Here is an 18978-nt window from a genome sequence, read left to right on the forward strand (position 1 = left end):
GCAAATTTCTTTAATGTCTGACTAAATAGAGACAGCTGGCGTCTCATATTTGTTTCTGCATTTAATCTGTTGCAGTATGTTGTATTTGTTGAAGAGTTTGAAGAAAAGCTTATTAAAGTATGTATTCCTCCTATCTGTGAATACATTTTTCAGACATTTATACATATTCCTCTTTGCTTTAACACTAACCATGGTAAATTGTAGTTTCTTAAAGGTTAGCTGCAGTGTGGAATCTGAAAACATTTCAACGAACTTTTCATACTCTGTTACATTAAAATCCACTGGTCTATCATGCATTTTAAATGTACCTTTTACCTACGCACGATTTTTTAACATGCACTGGTCATTTAGAAAATACTGCTTCACTGAATTATTGCAGATCTTCCCAACGTTGACACATTCCGTTACTCAATACCCAAAATTACATTCATTAATATCACCACGTATTTCATCAGAATAGTTTGTAAGTATTGGAAGCTGTCAAGTCCACGGTGGTGAATACAACTTCTCCAAAATTCTAAATTTTGTTTAAAAGCTCACATTTTTTCATTGACAACAAATACTATTAAATGTTTTCCTTGAAGTGACAGGTTCACCTCATTCATTTTCTAGAAAATTTCTGCCAGGTACCCAGTCTGACTAGACATTGTCTGTCATGCAATCATTCTTTCAAGTAAAAATAGAATTTCATGAAAAAAGTCACTAGTTCAACCTCTAATGCAGTAGCACCAGGGCTTTTCCTAGTCACAGCCATTATACACAAGGGCTTTATACATACTTTTCACTGTCACAGAGTATAGGAAAAATGTGTACTCAAGGACCAGCTTGATAACATTAATAATTTTTATGCCACATCAAGGACACTCCAAGGCAAAATTGGCCCTTTTATTTTCATTGCAAGTGCATGGTGGTGAGAAGATAAGAACGACTAAAACAGTTTGGTGGCACTGACTTGATCCATGCTAAAGCACCGTTTTTACACCTTCAGAGTAGATTATTATGTGTTCACATTATTATGAAAATGATTTTGACCTTGCAGACCCGCCTGATCCATGTTGCTGCAGTAGGAATTGCTTGCATTGCTACATCCACACTCTTTCTCTTCAAGGTCAGTGTTGAGGAACCTGGTGAGGCTGGCAAACTGGCCCTCCTACCAAGTTAGAAACCCCAGGGCTGACATCCACACTGCCTGCAAAGAGCTGTTTTATTCATTTCTAACTCCCAGGAGACGTCGTTAAGTATCAAAAGGAGAGACAATGAACTAGGAAGTTTTGAGAAAGGGGTTAACAATAACAAAAGCAAATAACGTGAAATGGAGACAAAGTTTTGAAAGCCTTGCCGCCTACCTATGATTTCCTTCACAAGAATGGGCTGAGAGTAGTACTTAGGCTCACTGGCACCGGCTGCATTCACAGCCTTCACACGCACAAAGATCTTTGCGTCCGTTGGCAGTCCCGTGATGGTGAACTTGGTCTTGTCAATCAGATCTGTGTTCGCAACTACCCAGTTCTCAGCTAAAATCCATTTTTAAAAAAAAGGAGAAACGATGTTTAGTGAAAAAAACCACCCTAACCAATACAGTTGACTCAACATTACTATTTTACTCATAATTAAATCATTTGGCCTGGACTCAGACTAGTGGGTGGGCATTCTTCATATTTAAATGAAAAACATCCTAGAACTGCTAACGTAAAGAACAGGAAGAAGGATAATCAGATTCTGCTATTTCTGAAAAATGTTTTATTCAGATACTAGGGTCTCCTGCATAACAGTAATGGTCCCCAAGAATCTGGCAGGAGTTTTAGTCCAATTCAGTTTTATAATGATGGATGTAACCATGATATTTAGCTATCTATATATATTAAAATTCAGAAAAACAGGAAAATGTTATTCCTACAAATAAGATACCAACCATTATAGTCATATAACGTCTCTATTTTATCTTGGCTGGTTTATTATTATGGACACTCGTATGAGCATAGGGAATCTGATCAGGCTCTCATTTATGAAGAAAAGAAGCACATATCCACGGAAAGTGGAAACACAGCTCAGGAACCAAGACCTTGTAAGGAGTTGGCACAATTCTTTCACCTCAATCAAAAATTCTGACTTCTTAAAAGCTTTTTGTAGCTTTGTCTACAACATCAAGAGAATGTAAACCCAGTATCCATGGCTAATAAGTACTTCAGCTTCTAAAAGTTTGTATTCAGTAAGCCCATCCCAGGAAAAAAAACAACAACAACAAAGCTTGGATCCCACATTATTAACTCAACTGCCTGCCCTCCCCCTCCATCTCTAAGGACTTCTTTTGGGTGCGTGGAGGGTGGGTGTACTTCACGTTTGGTCATGGAACATTCCAGAAACTTTATCATAGAGAAAGAAAGTTTGAGAGCTTTCATAGAATACTTTACCTGGCAGATCATATGCAGCCTCCCCATTTTCATCAGACTGTTTTGCTGATGTACCTTTGAGAATCCGTCATTAAAATTAATTAAAGACACCCACTTTCACACCAGAATAATATCGTTATCAGTAGTCAGCATTCTCTGTTAGTAAAGTATGCAAAGTATGCAAAGATATGTGTCTTCAGAGCAGTGACGGAAGAGACCAAACACATTAGGAGGGGGATCCCTCAGGAGAGGCACAGCCTGCTCTGTTCAGACTGTGGTTTTTGTCCTGAGGCACCTGGCACAGAGAAGAGGAGGATAAAGGAGGATGGGGCACCTCCAGCTGAGGGAGCAAGAGGTAGAGAAGAACAAAGCAAGTTCCTAAAGAGAAAGGAGGGGCAGGTCCTGGATTCTACGGGGGAGCAGCGCACAGTGGAACAATCTGTCCTTCCTCCTGTCCTTGCCACCCAGCCTGGGAGGGTCCTCTGGGTCCGCAGGGGATGGAGTACTCCAATGGTGGGGCTCTTGCAGGAGTCTAAGAGTGAGGGTACCCCTAATGAGGTCAGCCCTGTCTTACTTACCAGGGCTCTAGTTCTCAATGGATATGAAAACTGCCCCAGCCGCTGGGGAGGCAGCCTCTGGTTGCCATGACTATTAGTTCTTGGTCAAGAAAACAAATCGAGCCTGCCTTGGCCCCTGTTTCACATGAGTGGAGTGAATGTTCTGGCTCAGAGGGTGGTCACGGGCCATACCCCAATGGTTTGGGGTGATGACTGTGTAGGTATCGGGGAACTGGGGACTGCATTGCCCGCAGCCCCCAACGACCCTTGGAATTGTCCCCTCTGTCTTATTCCAACACTTCTAGGAGTATCAGGGTATAGGGGCAGGAAGCCAGAATATCCTTGTAGCTTGGAGATCACGTGGATGACAAAAATTACTTAGGATTTTGAAAAAGAGATACATCTTTAGGCTAACGGTTGGTTGGGGAGCTATTGTGTTGTCATTTTCATAGTCAAGAGACAATTGATGAAAAAATGAAAATAGGAGACAAAAAACGTACACGAAAGAGTGAAGAACTAGTAAAGGAGAAAATTTCAAGAGAAAACAGGACGAAACAAGATCAGAGGGGAACAAAAACAGCCGATCCCTTCACATTTGAACCACTGTAATTGAGGGGGATAAAAGAGAAGAAGGAAATAGAGTAAAGGAAGAAAACAGAGTAAAATGCTGCAGGCATTAAAAAAAGAGAGAAAGGCAGAGTCCAAACCAACACACGATCTTACAGAAGAAAGAATTCTCTTACAGAATAAAACCTGACATGTTGAAAAGCATTAAACACTACAGAAAATTAGTCTGGAGAACAACAGCCATTAAAAGAGAATGAAGAATAGGGCAGCCACAAAAGGGAAGTAAGAAAAGACTGCAAGAAGAAAGATACAAGTTCCATAGAAAGCTAATTCCAAAACGTTATGTGGCAAAGTATATACATAATAATGACTGTGTACATATACATATGTATATGTGTATATACATATATATCTACACAGACCACACACAAAATCATGTAAAATACACTGCGTTGTATTTTATCTAAGGTGGGTAACATCAAAATGACAGCCATCTATCATTTTGCTGTATCTTCTTACTTTTTAAACCTATCAGAAAGAAAAGAGTAAAGAATTTGCTCTGTTTCATACATACATACAAGGTTCTTGGTCAGCAGCCAAAACACACACAACACTGGGAAATTCTGCTGGCTGGGCAATATAAACAACACAGTGAAGCGCTCGTGATTTTTTGAAATGAGGGTAGGGGAGTGGAATGGGAATAAACCATATTCTGAAGCTCCCAAGAATTTACCAGTTGCCTGAGGGACACTGCCCCCCTCCCATGCTGGGATAACTCTGAGAACTTCTAATGTCCCCACTGGTTTGGGTTAGTAGCTCTCTAAGCCCTGGGAAAATAAGCGTAGTGCTCTGTGAGCACAGCGCGTGTAAAGGGAACTGAGGGGTATCTGGATGCTTCATCCCGCCTCCTCTTCTTTCCTCCCAACCAACGGTGGTCATTTTCACGGGTGCCCCAATCCAGGGGCTGGGAATTTCCTTCTCAGCAGTTTTCTCTTCATAGGAAGTTTCTTCTGCATAGAGGTTTTCCTCCTGGGGTGGTGCACTTACGTTCACACTCCTGATATCCCAAATGTGTTCTGTGGCCTCTCTTTGCTTCATATGAGTAAGATCCATGTTCAAGTTTGGAGTCCAAAGAGTTTTCTTAGGGGCTATGTCTTGGCCCTTCATATGTGGAGATATGAACGCATTTCCCTGGTGGATAGTTTACCATCACCTAAGATAGCGCCTGAGTCCAGAGCTGAGGCATTTCGAGTCACACATTTTTCAAATCATGACAAGTAGGAAATCAAAGACACAAAATGCTTTCAGTGAATTTCACGTCTTTTTTGGTTTTAGGTACACTCTGGCCCACATTTTCTTGCATCATTTTCTCTTTTTCTATTATTTCTATTAGCAATTATTTTCCTGTTTCGCTTCTGCTCCTAAATTTAAGCCAGTAAATTTTTATATACCCAAGGCACACATTGAAGCTATTTCTTACACCACGTGGGATTTCATACTGCTTCCTTTAAACATTGAAAGTTGTCCTTAATTCTTCTTCTTCTTCTTCTTCTCCTTCTTCTTCTTCCTCTTCCTTTTTCTCCTCCTTTTCTCCTTTCTCTTCCCCTTCCCCTTCTCCTTCTCCTTATCCTTTCATCAGATAGCCAAATATACAGTCTCTTTATTACCCAGAAATAGGCAGCTCTTTTGATAGCTAACCTCTCTGCTCAGTATAGGGTTTAGAATTTCCAACTCATTTCATCCTAACTAGACTCTTATTTTGCTTTGGTACAACTTAATTCCACCAACTAAAGAAATGGAAGTCCCTGAAGTTTTGTCAGCATCCCTTCCTCCTATGTCTTAGATCATCCAACGGGGTAGCCTAGCTAGGATATTTTTGAGATCTCAATTTGTTAGCCTCAAGTACCAAAGAAGGGCTACGGTTTTATCCGTTTTAGAAGGATGACCTTTGGCTTATTGTCATTTTCAGTAAGAAGGAGATGAGTTCCCAAGAAAGAGAAACAAAAGGAAGGGGGAGCATATCTCACCTATTGTTGCAGGTATTCATTTTCACTACGAATCGTACTTACTTCCTTCCAAGCAATATTCTAGCACATAGCCATCTAAACCTGCTGCACCGATCTGGTCTGGGGGCCGCCACTTCATTGTGACCGTGGTGTCAGTTACAGAGTCAACAGCCAGAAGAGTAGGAGGGCTGGTTACAGCTTCAAAGATAAAAGACACAGAAAAAACGACATTATTAACTACAGAGTTATGGCACCAGGAATGGTGACAAAATGAGCTGGGATGCAAACAAAAATATACACAAAAGACCCACGTCTTAATAAAATTTAATGAAGACTCCTGACTCCTTGAGTATATGCTGTGTGTCAGGCAAAGGTCTGCTAGACATGGAAAATTTTAGAAATGCTGCCACACTTTCCAATTTGGGAGGATGGTGTGGGTAGCTGGGAGGCCCAAGGAAGTTGGAAAAAGTCAAAGTTTGGGATTTAATGATCTAGAGTAAATTTCTCATAACTCTCTAATTTTAAAGTGCAAATAGTGAAGACCTCTTATAGTCTGTTTCTTTTTTAACAGTCTGTTTCTTTTTTAACAGTCTGTTTCTTTATCTCTGCTGAACTGACATTTTTGGTTCATTGATAACATTTAAGGTACGACTGTAAAGCAAAGCCTGGTTTTCAACTGTGCTTTGTTGAACAGATCTCATTTGTTTTAGTTACAGCTTTGGCACCAAGGTGCTGGGTTATACCTTCAGAGGGACAAATGGAGAGTGGTCATGTGTCAGTGGGTTCAGCAACACGTCTTCAGAGGGGAGCGGAAACCAGAGCCACCCACAGCTGTCACTGGAATTCTGGTAGTGAATTCCAGAGCCTACATTATGAATACATGTAACTCTACCAAAATTGTTTTCTAATTTCTTAGACAGAAAATTGCTCAGAACCACCTCCAACCTCCTCAAGTGGTTCACCAACCACTCAAGAGGCCTCCAGGTCTGCTCCAGTTATAGGTGAGAAGGAAGCAGTCACGACCTGGGGCAATGATTCCCATGACAAAGACACGTCTCTCTTGACTCACCCAAAGGAACAAAAGGCTTGGAGGGCATACTGGGCTTGGAGATGCCGATGGCATTGACAGCAAAGATGCGGACCTCGTAGGCCACGCCTTCAATCATTTTTTTGGGCTCAAAAGTTGTTTCTTTGCAGAGATCAAAATTCAGCCTCATCCATCTGGAGCTTTGTTTCTTTTTCCTCTCAATAAAGTATCCTGCAGGTGACACAAAATAGGAACTCAGATTTTTATCATGGTCTCCAAAATTAAACTTTGTCAGGTATTAGAAGTTCTTAAATTTTCTGAAAGAGTCATGTATGTATGTATTTGTAACCCACTTTATTTCATCAGTTGTTTGAGAGAGATTATAGGGGATACAAATATTAGCATCAGAGGAGATAGATAAAAACAGCAGGAGTACAAAAAATTAAAATTGTACAAGAAGAAAAGAAAACTAGATCATAAATATGTAGGTCTTACCAACTTCATGTAATTGGTATAGTTGATCAATAGATTTGGCTCTGAATCCCAGCAATGTATGCATAAAAGGGGAAATGACCAGTTTTTCTGAGTTTCATTATTAGTAAGTAGAAAAAAGTTCTTGTTCCATAGGGGAAACAAATTCTTCTAAGAATTTAACTATAAAAGAGATTTGTCCATAGACATAATTCTATGGAACTAGACATTTACCAACTAGTTTATTTAATAGTTGAAAGTTAGACTCATGGTATTTCAAGTTTATATACTGGATATAAATATCAACCAAAGAAGAGAACAGTCAATTAGATAATATTTATCAGAGCTATTAAAACCTCAAGTATTTATACAACATCCCAAAACACTTCATTTTGAATGGATATTTAAAGATACAGTATAATAGTTTTTCTTCTAAATGCCCTATTTTTAATGTACTCTATACTAAAGTGAGTAAAGAGGACACCAACTCCAGGGGAAGTTCCACAGACTGACCACCATGCAGTTACCTAAGATTGGGGACCCTCCATCGTAGGCAGGAGGCTCCCAGTTCATGATGCACCAGTCATCTCCCACATCTGTCACATTCGGTGCCACTGGAGGATCAGGGATGTCTGTAGCAAACAAAAAATAGAATAAAATACGAGAGAGAGAGAGAGAGAGAGAGAGAGAGAGAGAGAGAGAGAGAGAGAGAGAGAGAGAGAGAGAAGAAAAATGTTAATTGGAGAATGTGGGGTTTTGGTGATAATCAGAGAAGCAGTGTTATTTCTGAGTACTTTTTCATGTTTACTGAAATGCACTTAGTAACTAACTTGGGCAAAAAGTCATGCTTCATATGAAATAAGAGAAGGTAAGCCAAATAAAAATAAAAATCCTTAAACTAGCATCACAACATTAGAGAATAAGCCATACATGGAATCCAAGACTCTTGTTCTTTACCTTGAAAACAGTAACTAAGAAATTATTGCCTAAATGTTGGATGTGTCTTTGTTTTGTTTTCTAACTACAAAGTAAACTTCTAGTAGAATTGAATCAAGGACCGATTATTGTAAATTTCACATCGGTTGGAAGACTGAAGATGTTGACTAGTAAAAATCCAAGTCAAAAATGGCAAGTTACCATGTTTTGTAAATATAGTTCAGTGCCTGATTAAGTGACCTGAGTTTTTGGTCAACTTGAAATATATTTAAGGAAAAACTAAAGTGAGATGAACAGATCATGAAACCTTGGATCAATAATCTGCTAGATTCATTTCACTTGGTTTCAGGCTTTGGAAAATTCACTTAGATGGTCGTCTAAGGACCAAAACACATCTTACTTCTCTACAATGATTGTGATATGGGAAATTATTTAGCAATTGTGTTTCAGTAACTTTCGAAGACACTGAAAGGGAATATGACTGTAGAGAATCAATGACCAGCAACCTAAAATGGCTATCTCAGCTACTCATTCCTGCAATGTGTCCTCCATGCAACAAAAAGAGGGAAAGGAAGGGGAAGGGAGGAGAGGGGAGGGAAATGGAGGAGAGGAAAGGAAAGGAAAGGAAAGAAAAGTAAGGAAAGGAAAGGAAAGGAAAGGAAAGGAAAAGAAAGGAAAGGAAAAGAAAGGAAAGGAAAGGAAAGGAAAAGAAAAGGAGAGAAAGAGGAGAGAAAGGAGAAGAAAAGTAAAGAAGTAGAAAAAGAAAGATAGTGATTTGTCCAAGATAGCTATCCTATGTTTCTCTTTGTTGGCTAATCGGAAAAGTTGAGAGAATCAAGAGCTGACAAAGTCTACTCTGGGTCTGGACACATCAACGTGATTCTCAAAGGTTTGTGATCCAGAGGACTTACCCACAACTTTAATCTTGATGCTGGCATGTGCTTCTCCAGCTTCATTTTTCAGATTTATGTTGTAAACACCAGAATCATCTCTTTCAGCTGCATCAATGATCAGACTGCTGCTGTCAGGGTAAGATTCTGCTCTTATCCGGCCACTGCCCTCCATAATAGCCTAAGGAGGAAAGAAATAAAATGTGCATGATCTATACAATAACCAGGACTATTCCAGAGTGCCTTGGATCTTAAGCTGGACATCGTATGAACGTCTAAAATGCATGTTCTTAGTTTATTCCTTCATCAACTCTAAGGACAAAGGTAGTATCATCCTGTTTACACACGAGAAAACAGTGGCCCATGGCCGCCACATGGTTAAGAAGTGGTGACACTAAGATTTGACTCTAAAGCCCCACTAACCATTAACTCACCAAAGAGAAAGTTGGAAGACTAAAAATATGAGTGCAGTGTCTTTCTAGAGGAGTCTCTTTGTATATGAAATTAGAAATACTTAGATTCATTTTAGAAACGAAATAATGATTGTTTTATTTTCTTAGATGTCTTGAAAATTTACAAGTATTGAAAAGGTTTGAAGAAGGCCACAATGCCAATTTTCTAGACAAGTTGTTGAGTGTTGATTTTTTCCCCCTCCTAATGGCACACAAAAGAATGAATATCTAATTCCCAAAGTAAAGACAGTGAGGTTGAGCCTTCTATTATGTTTTCTTTCCTTTATTTTCTTCTTTGTCTCCACCACCTCCTCCTCCTTCTTCTCCTTCACTTCTTTTTTTCTTAAACCAGAAATTTAAAGCAGCTTTACATTTTATTCATTCTCAGGTCATTAATATTTTCTATGTGACAATGAACAGCCAATATACAAAAAGGCAAAACAGAGAAGATCTACTCCTGCTCTCTCCTCCTTTGTCTCTGGGTTAGGAATCATAAATATCCAATAACAAAATTCTGACAACAGTAAGAATACCTGAAATCGTTTTCATAATTCTGTTTTCTAACAGAACAAAATTTCATCATATTAGCAAAATTCTAATCTTGAGATTATAAAATGTTTTTGGAATATGAAAAGAAGAATATTTATTTAAGATGGTGTTACATTACCATCCTCAGTTTTCTATATTTTGTTTGCTGTTGTGTTATAATTTACATAGAGTGAAAGTTACACTTGTTAGAGGTACAGTTCTTTGAATTTTGGCAAATTTATGTGATTGTGCAACCACCACCACAATCAAGATACAGACTATTTCCATCACCTCCTCATGCTCCTTGGCAGGCACCCCTCACCCCACATTCTGATCCCTGGGAACCATGGGTCTGTTATCTGTCCCTACAGTTTTCCCTTTTTCAGAATGCCATATAAATGGAATCAAACAGTGTGTAGCTTTTAAAATCTGTCTTCTTTCACTTAGCACGATGCTCTTTAGGTTTATCCATGTTGCTGCATGTATTACTACGAGTGCATCCCTTTTTACTGTTGAAAGCAGTCCATTGTATAGTATATATGCAGTGGGTATCTGTATGTACAAACTGTATGTTTGTACCACTGGACTTTTGGGTTGTTTCCATGTTTTAATAATTATAAATAAAGCTGCTATAAACATTCATGTATAGGTTTTTGTGTGGACATATGTCTTTATTTCTGTTGGGTAAATATGTAGGAATAGCACTGTAGAGTTGTGTGGTAAGTGTAACTTTATAAAAACTACTAAACAGTTTTCCACAGTGGATATACCATTTTTCATTCCCACCAGCAATGTATAAGAGTTTAATTGTTCCATATCCTTGCCAGTATTTGGTATTGCCAGTTTTTTAAAATGGTTTTTTAAAAATACTTTTTTTTTTTGTCTAGCCTCTTTCACTTAGCATAATTACTTTGAGATTCATCCATATTGTTGCATGTGTCAGTAATTCACTCTTTTTTACTGAGTAGTAATCCATTGTGTGAATATCTTACAATGTGTTTATATATTCACCTATTGATGGACATTTGCATTATTTTCAACTTTTGGATATTATAAACAAGGCTACTGTGACCAATTTGTTCTAATAGATTTTTTTGTAGGTTACAGTGGATTTTCTGCATCTATGATTGTCACCTGTAAATAAATACAGGTCTACTTTTTCTTTCCAATATGGATATCTTTTGTTTCTTTTTCTTGCCTGATTGCCCTGGCTAGAACCTCCAGTATAATGTTGAAGAGCGTGGTGAGAGTGGGCATCTTCTCTCTTTTGTTCCTGGTCTTAAGGGCAAAGCATTCAACCTTTCAATATTAAGTAGGATGATAGTTGTAGGATTTTCCTGGATGTCTTTTATCATGTTGAGGAAGTTCCTTTCACTTCCTAGTTTGCTGAGAGATATTAGAAATGGTTGTTGGATTTTCTCAAATGTATCTATTGATATGATCATAATTGCCCCCTAGTTTATTAATAGGGTAAGTTATATTAATTGATTTTCAAATGTTAAACCAACCTTTGCATTCCTGGGATAAACTCTACCTTGTCATAATAAAACATTATTCCTTTTATATATTGTTGGATTCAATTTGCTAAATTTTGTTTAGAATTTTTTTTTATCTATGTTCATGAGTGATATTTTGTAGTTTTTCTCTTCTTGTAATGTCTTTTTCTGATCTTGCTGTAAGAATAATACTGGCCTTCAAGAGTGGGGGAATACTGTTCTCTCTGCTCCAATTTTCTGGAAGAGTTTGTGTAGAATTGGTATTATTACTTTCTTAAATATTTTGTAGAACTCTACAATAAAGCCATTTAGACCTGAGATTTTCTTTGTGAAAAAATTGTAACTACAAAGTCCATTTCTTTCATAGATAGAAGGCTATTCAGTACTGATTTAGTGGCATTTCACAAATTCTGATTACATAGTGCGTTCATTAAGATTTTCTAATTTCTCTTGTGATTACTTCTTTAATCCACGAGTTTAGAAAAATGTTACTTAGTTTCCAAATATCTGGGAATTTTCCAGCTATCTCTCTGTTATTGATTTGTAATTAATTTCATTGTGGTCAGAAAACATACCTTGCATGACTTAAATTTTTTAACATTTATCGAGAGTTTTTTATGGTCTATTTTGGTAAATTTCCCATAGGCATATTAAAATAATATCCATTCTGCTTTGTTCAATGGAGTGTTCTATAAATGTCAATTACATCAAGATGGTTGATAATGTTTTTCAAATCTTCTATATCTTTAATGGTTGTCTTCTTGTTCTATGAACTATTGAGAGAAAAGTATTGAAATCTCTAATTTATACATTTCTCTTTGAAATTTTATATCTTGGTGTTTGTTTTCTACTTGTTCCATCTGTTCTTTGTACTTCTTTTTCTGCCTTTTTTTTAGATTAATTAAATATTTTTTGTGACTGTATTTTATGTCCTTTGTTGGCTTATTAGATATAAATAATTATTTTTAAGTTTTAGTAGTTCCTTTAAAGTTTATATTACACATCCTTAACTTTTCACAGTCTACCTTCACATGATATTATAATACTTCATGTATAACAAAAGAAATTTACAATAGAATACTTCCATTTCACCCTTCCCAATCCTTACTTCCATTTCTCCCCTGTTGTCCTTATGTTTTCATTGTCATAAATTTTACTTACACTTTTGGTATAAACCACAAGGTGCATTGATACTATTTTCAATTATCTTTTTAGATAATAAGAAAAAACATATATTTATCCATGTAGTTACCATTTCTGATGCTCTTTGTTCCTTTGTGAAAATGTTTTCATCTGCTATCATTTTCCTTCTAACTTAAAGACTTCTTTTAGCATTCCTTGCAGTGCAGGTCTGCTGGTGATGATTTCATTCAGCTTTTATGTATCTGAAAATAATTTTATTTTGCCTTCATTTCTGAAAACTATTTTTACTGAATACACAATTCTAGATTGACAGGTTTTTTTTTCTTTAAAGATGTTGCTCCACTGTATTCTTACTTGCCTTGCTCCAGAGAAATCTGATGTCATCCTGGCCTTTGTTCCTGTGTATTAAATGTGACTTTTTTCTCTATCTACTTTTAAGATTTTTTTTTTCTTAATCACAGGTATAGAACAATTTGATTACAATGGGTCTTGGTGTTATTTTCTTAATGTTCCTTGTGCTTGGTTTTTATTGAGCTTCTTGTATCTGCATTTTGTAGTTTTCGTCAAATTTAGAAAAATGTTGTCCATTATTTCTTTAAATACTTTTTTGTCCCCCTCTTTGGGGACTCCAATTGCACTTATATTTGACTGCCTGAAGTTGTCCCATAGTTCAGTGATATTTTTTTCCTCCAGAAAACAGAAAAGGAGGAAACACTCTCCAACTCTTTGATGATGATGATGATGAATAAATTATTTTACAGTAATTTAGGTTCACTGCAAAACTGAACGGAAAGTACAGAGTTCTCACATAACCCCTGTCCCCATATATGCACAACCTCCCCCAGTACTGACATCCCCCATCAGAGCAGCACATTTATTACAAATGATGAACCTACACTGGCACACCATTATTATTCAAAGTCCATAGTTTACATTAGTGTTCATTCTTGGTGGTGTACATTCTATGGGTTTTGACAAGTCTATAATGACATATATCCATAACTAGAGTTTCATATGGAACAGTTTTACTGCCTGTAAAACATTTTACATAGGAAGTTATACAGTCACACTTGAGCTGGCCCAACTCTACCACTTCAACCTTATTTTTCTCTTCCTCATTCTGCCCCACCCACACTGGCTTTCTTGCTATCCCTCCAACACATCAAGCTCATTTTCTCCCCTTGTCCTTTGCACTTGCATTTTCACCTGGAAATATCTTTCTTTTGATCTTCTATAATGAATTCCTTATTGTCATTCAGAAAGTCTGTTGTCATTTACCACACAATCACTTGATCATAATATTAACCTATTTTTTAAAACTTCATAGCACTTATTACTATGCAAAATAATTTTGTCCATCTATTTATTTAATATTTCATTGTCTGTTTCTCTCCCACGCCATTCCCTGACACTCATTAAAATGAAAGATGGAATCTTGTTCACTGTACATAAAAACATGCCTGGTCACATAGTAGGTAGTCAGAAATATGAAGAGTACATGAATAATTATTATGCTTGCCTGAAAATCAGTGATTTTTCTTTATCAAAGGAATTACATCTTTGCTGTACCCCTGTACATTTATTTGCCTTCTTCTTTCATCTGACTAATGGTGGGCAGGGAGTAGGGAGGCAGTGTGTGTGTTTGTGGTGTGTGTGTGTGTGTGTGTGTGTTTGTAGAACAAACCTTGTCTGCTCGGCTCCAAATGACTTTAGGAGGTGGTTCTCCAGTGATGGGAATCTCTAGACGAAGCTTGCTTCCTGCAATTACTGTCACTGTATTGTCAGCATCAAGACCATCTAGGTTGATTTTAGGAGGATCTGGAATATTAAACATGGCCTTTGTTATCAGACAGTCCTTTCCATGTAAATATCTGGCCTAGTTCTTGGCTAGTGCTAAACATTGGTATTAACCAATATTTTATCTGGCCAAAGAGAATGTAAGAGGAGTTAATGTTGATGGTGCCTGGTACCGTGCAAAATTACTTTATTGTAAGACTTCTAAAGAATCAACAATTATGATTAGTGATTAATACAAATTATGTATTTTTTCTTTAAACATCATATAGTTTTGAATATGTTACAATTCCACAAAAAGCCAAAACAAACAAACAAACAAACAAAAAACTACAAGAACACAACTCTGCAAAGGTTTTTTTTAATCTACTCACCAATAACACGAACTTTGGCAGGCAAAGTAATAGAGTAGGCATCTGGTGTAAATACATAATCACCTTCATCCTCAATGAGAGCACTGTCTATCACTAATTTGTGGATTCTAAGGAAACGAGAAAAAACATATTTCTAACACTTTGCAAAGACTTAGATTGTATATAACCCAAACTGAGGAGATGCCTGATCTTTATCTGAGTAACTTGTTTAGTGCAGCCTGGAGAGAGAGAGAGAAAATAATGTGAAGGCGTAATTATTCTATATATTGATCCATATTAAATATTTACTTTTGGACTATATGGAATTATCTCTACAAATGTAGACTGCTTATTATGCAAGAGTCTCTTATTCTTTATCTCTTTAGCTTTAAAAAGGCTAAAGTAGTAGCAGTTTTTATAAACATCTCACTGTTAAAAGATAACATCTCACTAATGCCATACTTTAAGATCCAAGAAATTACCAAGAATAATCTTGAGTTTAACTTTATATGCCATACCTAAGAGCAACATTTCCTAATTTTATTGGGATCATGAACAGTGAATATCTGATGGACACTACGGATCCTCTCTCTGAAAAAGAGCAAATATTTTTGTACACACAGAATTTGTTTACAATTTTAGAGGATTTATGAGGGCCCCTGAAGTTCATTCATGATCTTCTCAGAATCTAGGGATCCAAGTTTAAGAACCCTTGCCTTAGATCTTTACTGGATTCTAGGATGTCATGCCCCCTCAAAAAAAAAAAAAAATTGAGGAAAGGTCATATGACACTTATTGGTTAGGGAGAATTAATCCAATTCAACCAGTTTCTCAACTAGAATTCAATATCATTCCTCTAACCTCCTATTTAGATGGAAAGACTCAGTCAGTGGATTTTGATTAGACGAAGCACCCTACTATAACGTGCATATTCCAGGATCACAGGTAAGACGTGATGTACAACAGAGAAATCACATGCTCTCGCTATTTGGAAGCAAAGAACTAGAGATAGATGCTCTCCCTATTACTACTTTTCAAACATCCTTGCCAAATATATACTTTAGGAAGTGGAAAAAGTGGAGATGGGGACCTCCCTTCACTTATGGATCACCTAGCTTGCGTACCTTCCTTTGTGCACAACCTTTAGACGGTCACTCTCCTGAACTGGTAGGCCATTTTTAGTCCATTTTCCTGATATGTTTTCAGAGATTTCACACTTCAAGCAGATTTCTTTTCCAAGTTTTACAGTCTGATCAGTCAGAGGTGTCAATACCTTCAGAGGCCTCACTACAGAAATAATAGATGGTTGTAAGTGCCAAACCCAATCCAGATAGGCAAAGATGGTGTCATTTCACAACGGTACAGTCAGTTTTTCTATTAATGCTTGTTTGGAAAATGAGAATTTGTTCCAATGCAATTGATATATTAGGGGACAACTGGAGCATAACACAAATTTCATATTTGATTATGCATGATTTCATTCATGAGAAAGACTAGGTGAATCCAGAAAACTATGCCCAGCTGAACTGAGCCAAGCAGGGCTGCACAAAACACACAAACATACCTCAAACATCTACCACCTACCTCAGTTCACCCATGTGATTATGAGCCAAACCCATGCACGTCTGAGATTACCACTACCCATCCAACTTCAAATAACCTCTCTCCACCACTCAGTTTTGCACAAGCTGTTTTGCACAAGCTGCAAAACTTCCGACACCACTTCCATAAGCAAATTTCAGGTCTTTTTCAAGGTAAAATGCCATATTCATCGTAGTTTTTATTAACCATTTAACATTTATAAACTATGCTACTATTTTTTTGTTAGGTTCTTATTGTTTTGATTTTTTTTTAATGTGTCACTGACAAAAATTTTGAGTGTTGTGCCCATAACCCCACTTTCCCCAATAGACCTATGGTTTTTATTGCATGACTTTGTAATAGCACAGTGATTTTTAAAAATACATATGTTCCATTATAGCAGAACTTACTGTAATTGCTTTAAATGGATACAAATATCGATAAGGATATGTCTATGGTTGTAAACTTTTTTTGATATTAAAGTAAAATGGCTACCATTCCATGAAGCTTAAAGAGTGTACTGAAATTACTTCTGAATTATTCTGTGATCATATGAATTGCAACTGGTCTAAGAAAAAAGAAAGAAAGCAGGATTTCTGCTTTTCGTGTATTATCAATCTTCTCATGAGATTTGCTATTTTAATTCTCATGGCTAACTGGAAAGGACTTTCTCTGCCACTGAGAACTGACTACCAATAGTGGGCATTTGGGGAAGTACGTTAATTCTCTCATGCCTCTGAAGCAGATTAGCAAATTAGCTCGTACAGTGTTCTTAATTGAGGCCCATTAATTTGAGTAACTTTTCACCCCAAATGTAGTTGCAGAGCGTTGAATGTTTATTTAATGTATAGATAGCAAGTTCACCCATGGATTAAGCAAACGTTATCAAGATTTGATATAATATCTAAGTATTTATCATCTATTTATATGGTTTGGGAATAAAATATTTCTCAGCCATTTGGGTAACTTGTTCAGGAGGTGATTTTAATACTTCCATCCCAATATTGGTGCTCCACTGTTAAACTGAGTAGTCGGTTCTTTTCTCAGAGACCCTGATTGGTATGACATAGACACTCAGATAGAATGGAATTTAATTTTACATATTTAAAATTGCCACAAGTAGAAATCAAATAAATTGAAACTTTCTTAAAGCTGAGTTAACAAATGCAACACCATTAGTAAGCCAATGTGGGAGCCATGCAAGGAAGTCTTACTTACAGTCAACACTAAGCTTAGCGGATGATTGTCCTCCTGTTGTCATTACAGAATATTCTGCACTGTCGGCCTTGGTTGCTCCTTCTATGATCAAAATGTGTTTTTTGCCCTCAACTTTAACTTTGTATCTTGATTTGGGACCCGGGATGATCTCCTCACCATTCTTAAACCTAGGTTAAAATAGGTTATTAAAAACAACGTTATAAAAGCCCTTCAGGAGTCGGACCTATTGGTCTTGTTTTTCCTATATCCCAGCGTCTTGCAGAGTGTCTGGCACTAATTGTTGAATTAAACAATGTATAAATCAATCTATCAATGCATTAATATTATAACAAATGTCTAAAAAATTACATTAAAGGAACATAAGCCCCCTCTTTCCATTCAAGATCAATCAGATGAAGATGCTAAGAGTAGATATTACTCATGTTTTGGCTTTTGAGGTACACTGGTGAGAATAACATTTTAATACATTTTAAAGATAGCGATGATTCTAGATTAGAATAAAAAATCTACTCTGTACCAAATACTGAAGATTACTGTTATGTGATCTACTATACTTCTCAACAAAGCATTTCATGTTAGGATTCTGAATCTTCCAGTCTTTAATTTTGAGGTGACTCACAGAGAACTTGAGAAAACACTTCCTATCTGACCAAAAATTTTTGCCTTTTATTTTTAAAAGTAATTGGTGATTCTTAGTTTAAAATGTTTTTCTGAGGAACTCACAATCAAGTGACTAGGAATAAAATGAAAAAACAGGTAAATTTTTCCAGGTAAGTTGCCAGTATGACACAGTGAGAAGAAGCATGGCAGAGAGGTAAAGAACATCCATGGGCTTTGGATTTAAACAGACTTAGGCAAACTTAAGCCATCCATTTATTAGTAAGTGCCCACTTCCCTATATCCTTACCAATATAAATTTCTGGATCTTTTTTTCAGTTTCATAGGTGGAAAAAAAGAAAAACAAAAAAAACCCCATTAGTGTAGTTTTAGTTACCATTCCCACTAACACAAATGAGATCGAGATTCTTTTCATATCTGTAAAAGCAATTTCCTGTTCTCCAAACTATGAAGGTACTTTTTGTGTGTGTCTATTAAAAATGAACAGACCTCAGGAAAGCTATTTACCATTTTACATTGGCGTCATCTTCAGATACCTCACATTCTAATTCCACTTTCTCCCCACAGTAAGCATTTGTATCTTCCAACAGTTTGGTCACCATAATTGGAGGCTCTAGTGTAAAAAAGAGAGAATCAGAATCATTAAATATCCAAAACCCACTTATGACCCTGTATCTGTTTATAGATGAAAAATCAATAGAAAGAACCATACCACTGAGTTATAGTTAGATGGTGGTAGAGAGTAGGTGAGGTTTTGTGGGGGTTTTTTTTTGTTTTTTTTTTTTTTTTTTTTTTTTTTTACTTTTCTTGGCAAAATGTATAGCTGACAATCCTGGGTAAATTTCCACAATTTTCTCATAACTCTGAAGAGAGTTAAACAAATATATTATTGTTCTAAAGAGCAGACAAAACATCCTTTTGGCAAATAAAATATCAGGTGGTAGACATTTC

At 36.7% G+C, this 18978-nt stretch overlaps 1 protein-coding gene across 12 annotated transcripts in view; it reads right to left on the reverse strand.

Moving 5' to 3' along the window:
* The window catches only part of MYBPC1 (myosin binding protein C1), an 83730-nt gene that overhangs the window by 19340 nt on the left and 45412 nt on the right, over positions 1-18978 (reverse strand). For 5 of the 12 annotated variants that reach the window (XM_033117833.1, XM_033117831.1, XM_033117837.1 and 2 more), the window contains 12 exons: positions 18535-18640; positions 17410-17576; positions 15735-15897; positions 14632-14738; positions 14148-14281; positions 8866-9025; positions 7546-7650; positions 6590-6778; positions 5584-5718; positions 4034-4042; positions 2412-2465; positions 1347-1514 (listed from right to left, as the gene is read on the reverse strand). In XM_033117833.1, the coding sequence (XP_032973724.1) occupies positions 1347-1514; positions 2412-2465; positions 4034-4042; positions 5584-5718; positions 6590-6778; positions 7546-7650; positions 8866-9025; positions 14148-14281; positions 14632-14738; positions 15735-15897; positions 17410-17576; positions 18535-18640 (1497 nt within the window). The remainder of the gene's footprint in view (positions 1-1346; positions 1515-2411; positions 2466-4033; positions 4043-5583; positions 5719-6589; positions 6779-7545; positions 7651-8865; positions 9026-14147; positions 14282-14631; positions 14739-15734; positions 15898-17409; positions 17577-18534; positions 18641-18978) is intronic. The other 7 variants (XM_033117835.1, XM_033117843.1, XM_033117840.1 and 4 more) reach the window with 2 other exon arrangements.

Source organism: Rhinolophus ferrumequinum, chromosome 10 (genome assembly GCF_004115265.2).
Source record: "Rhinolophus ferrumequinum isolate MPI-CBG mRhiFer1 chromosome 10, mRhiFer1_v1.p, whole genome shotgun sequence".
Lineage (NCBI taxonomy): Eukaryota > Metazoa > Chordata > Mammalia > Chiroptera > Rhinolophidae > Rhinolophus > Rhinolophus ferrumequinum.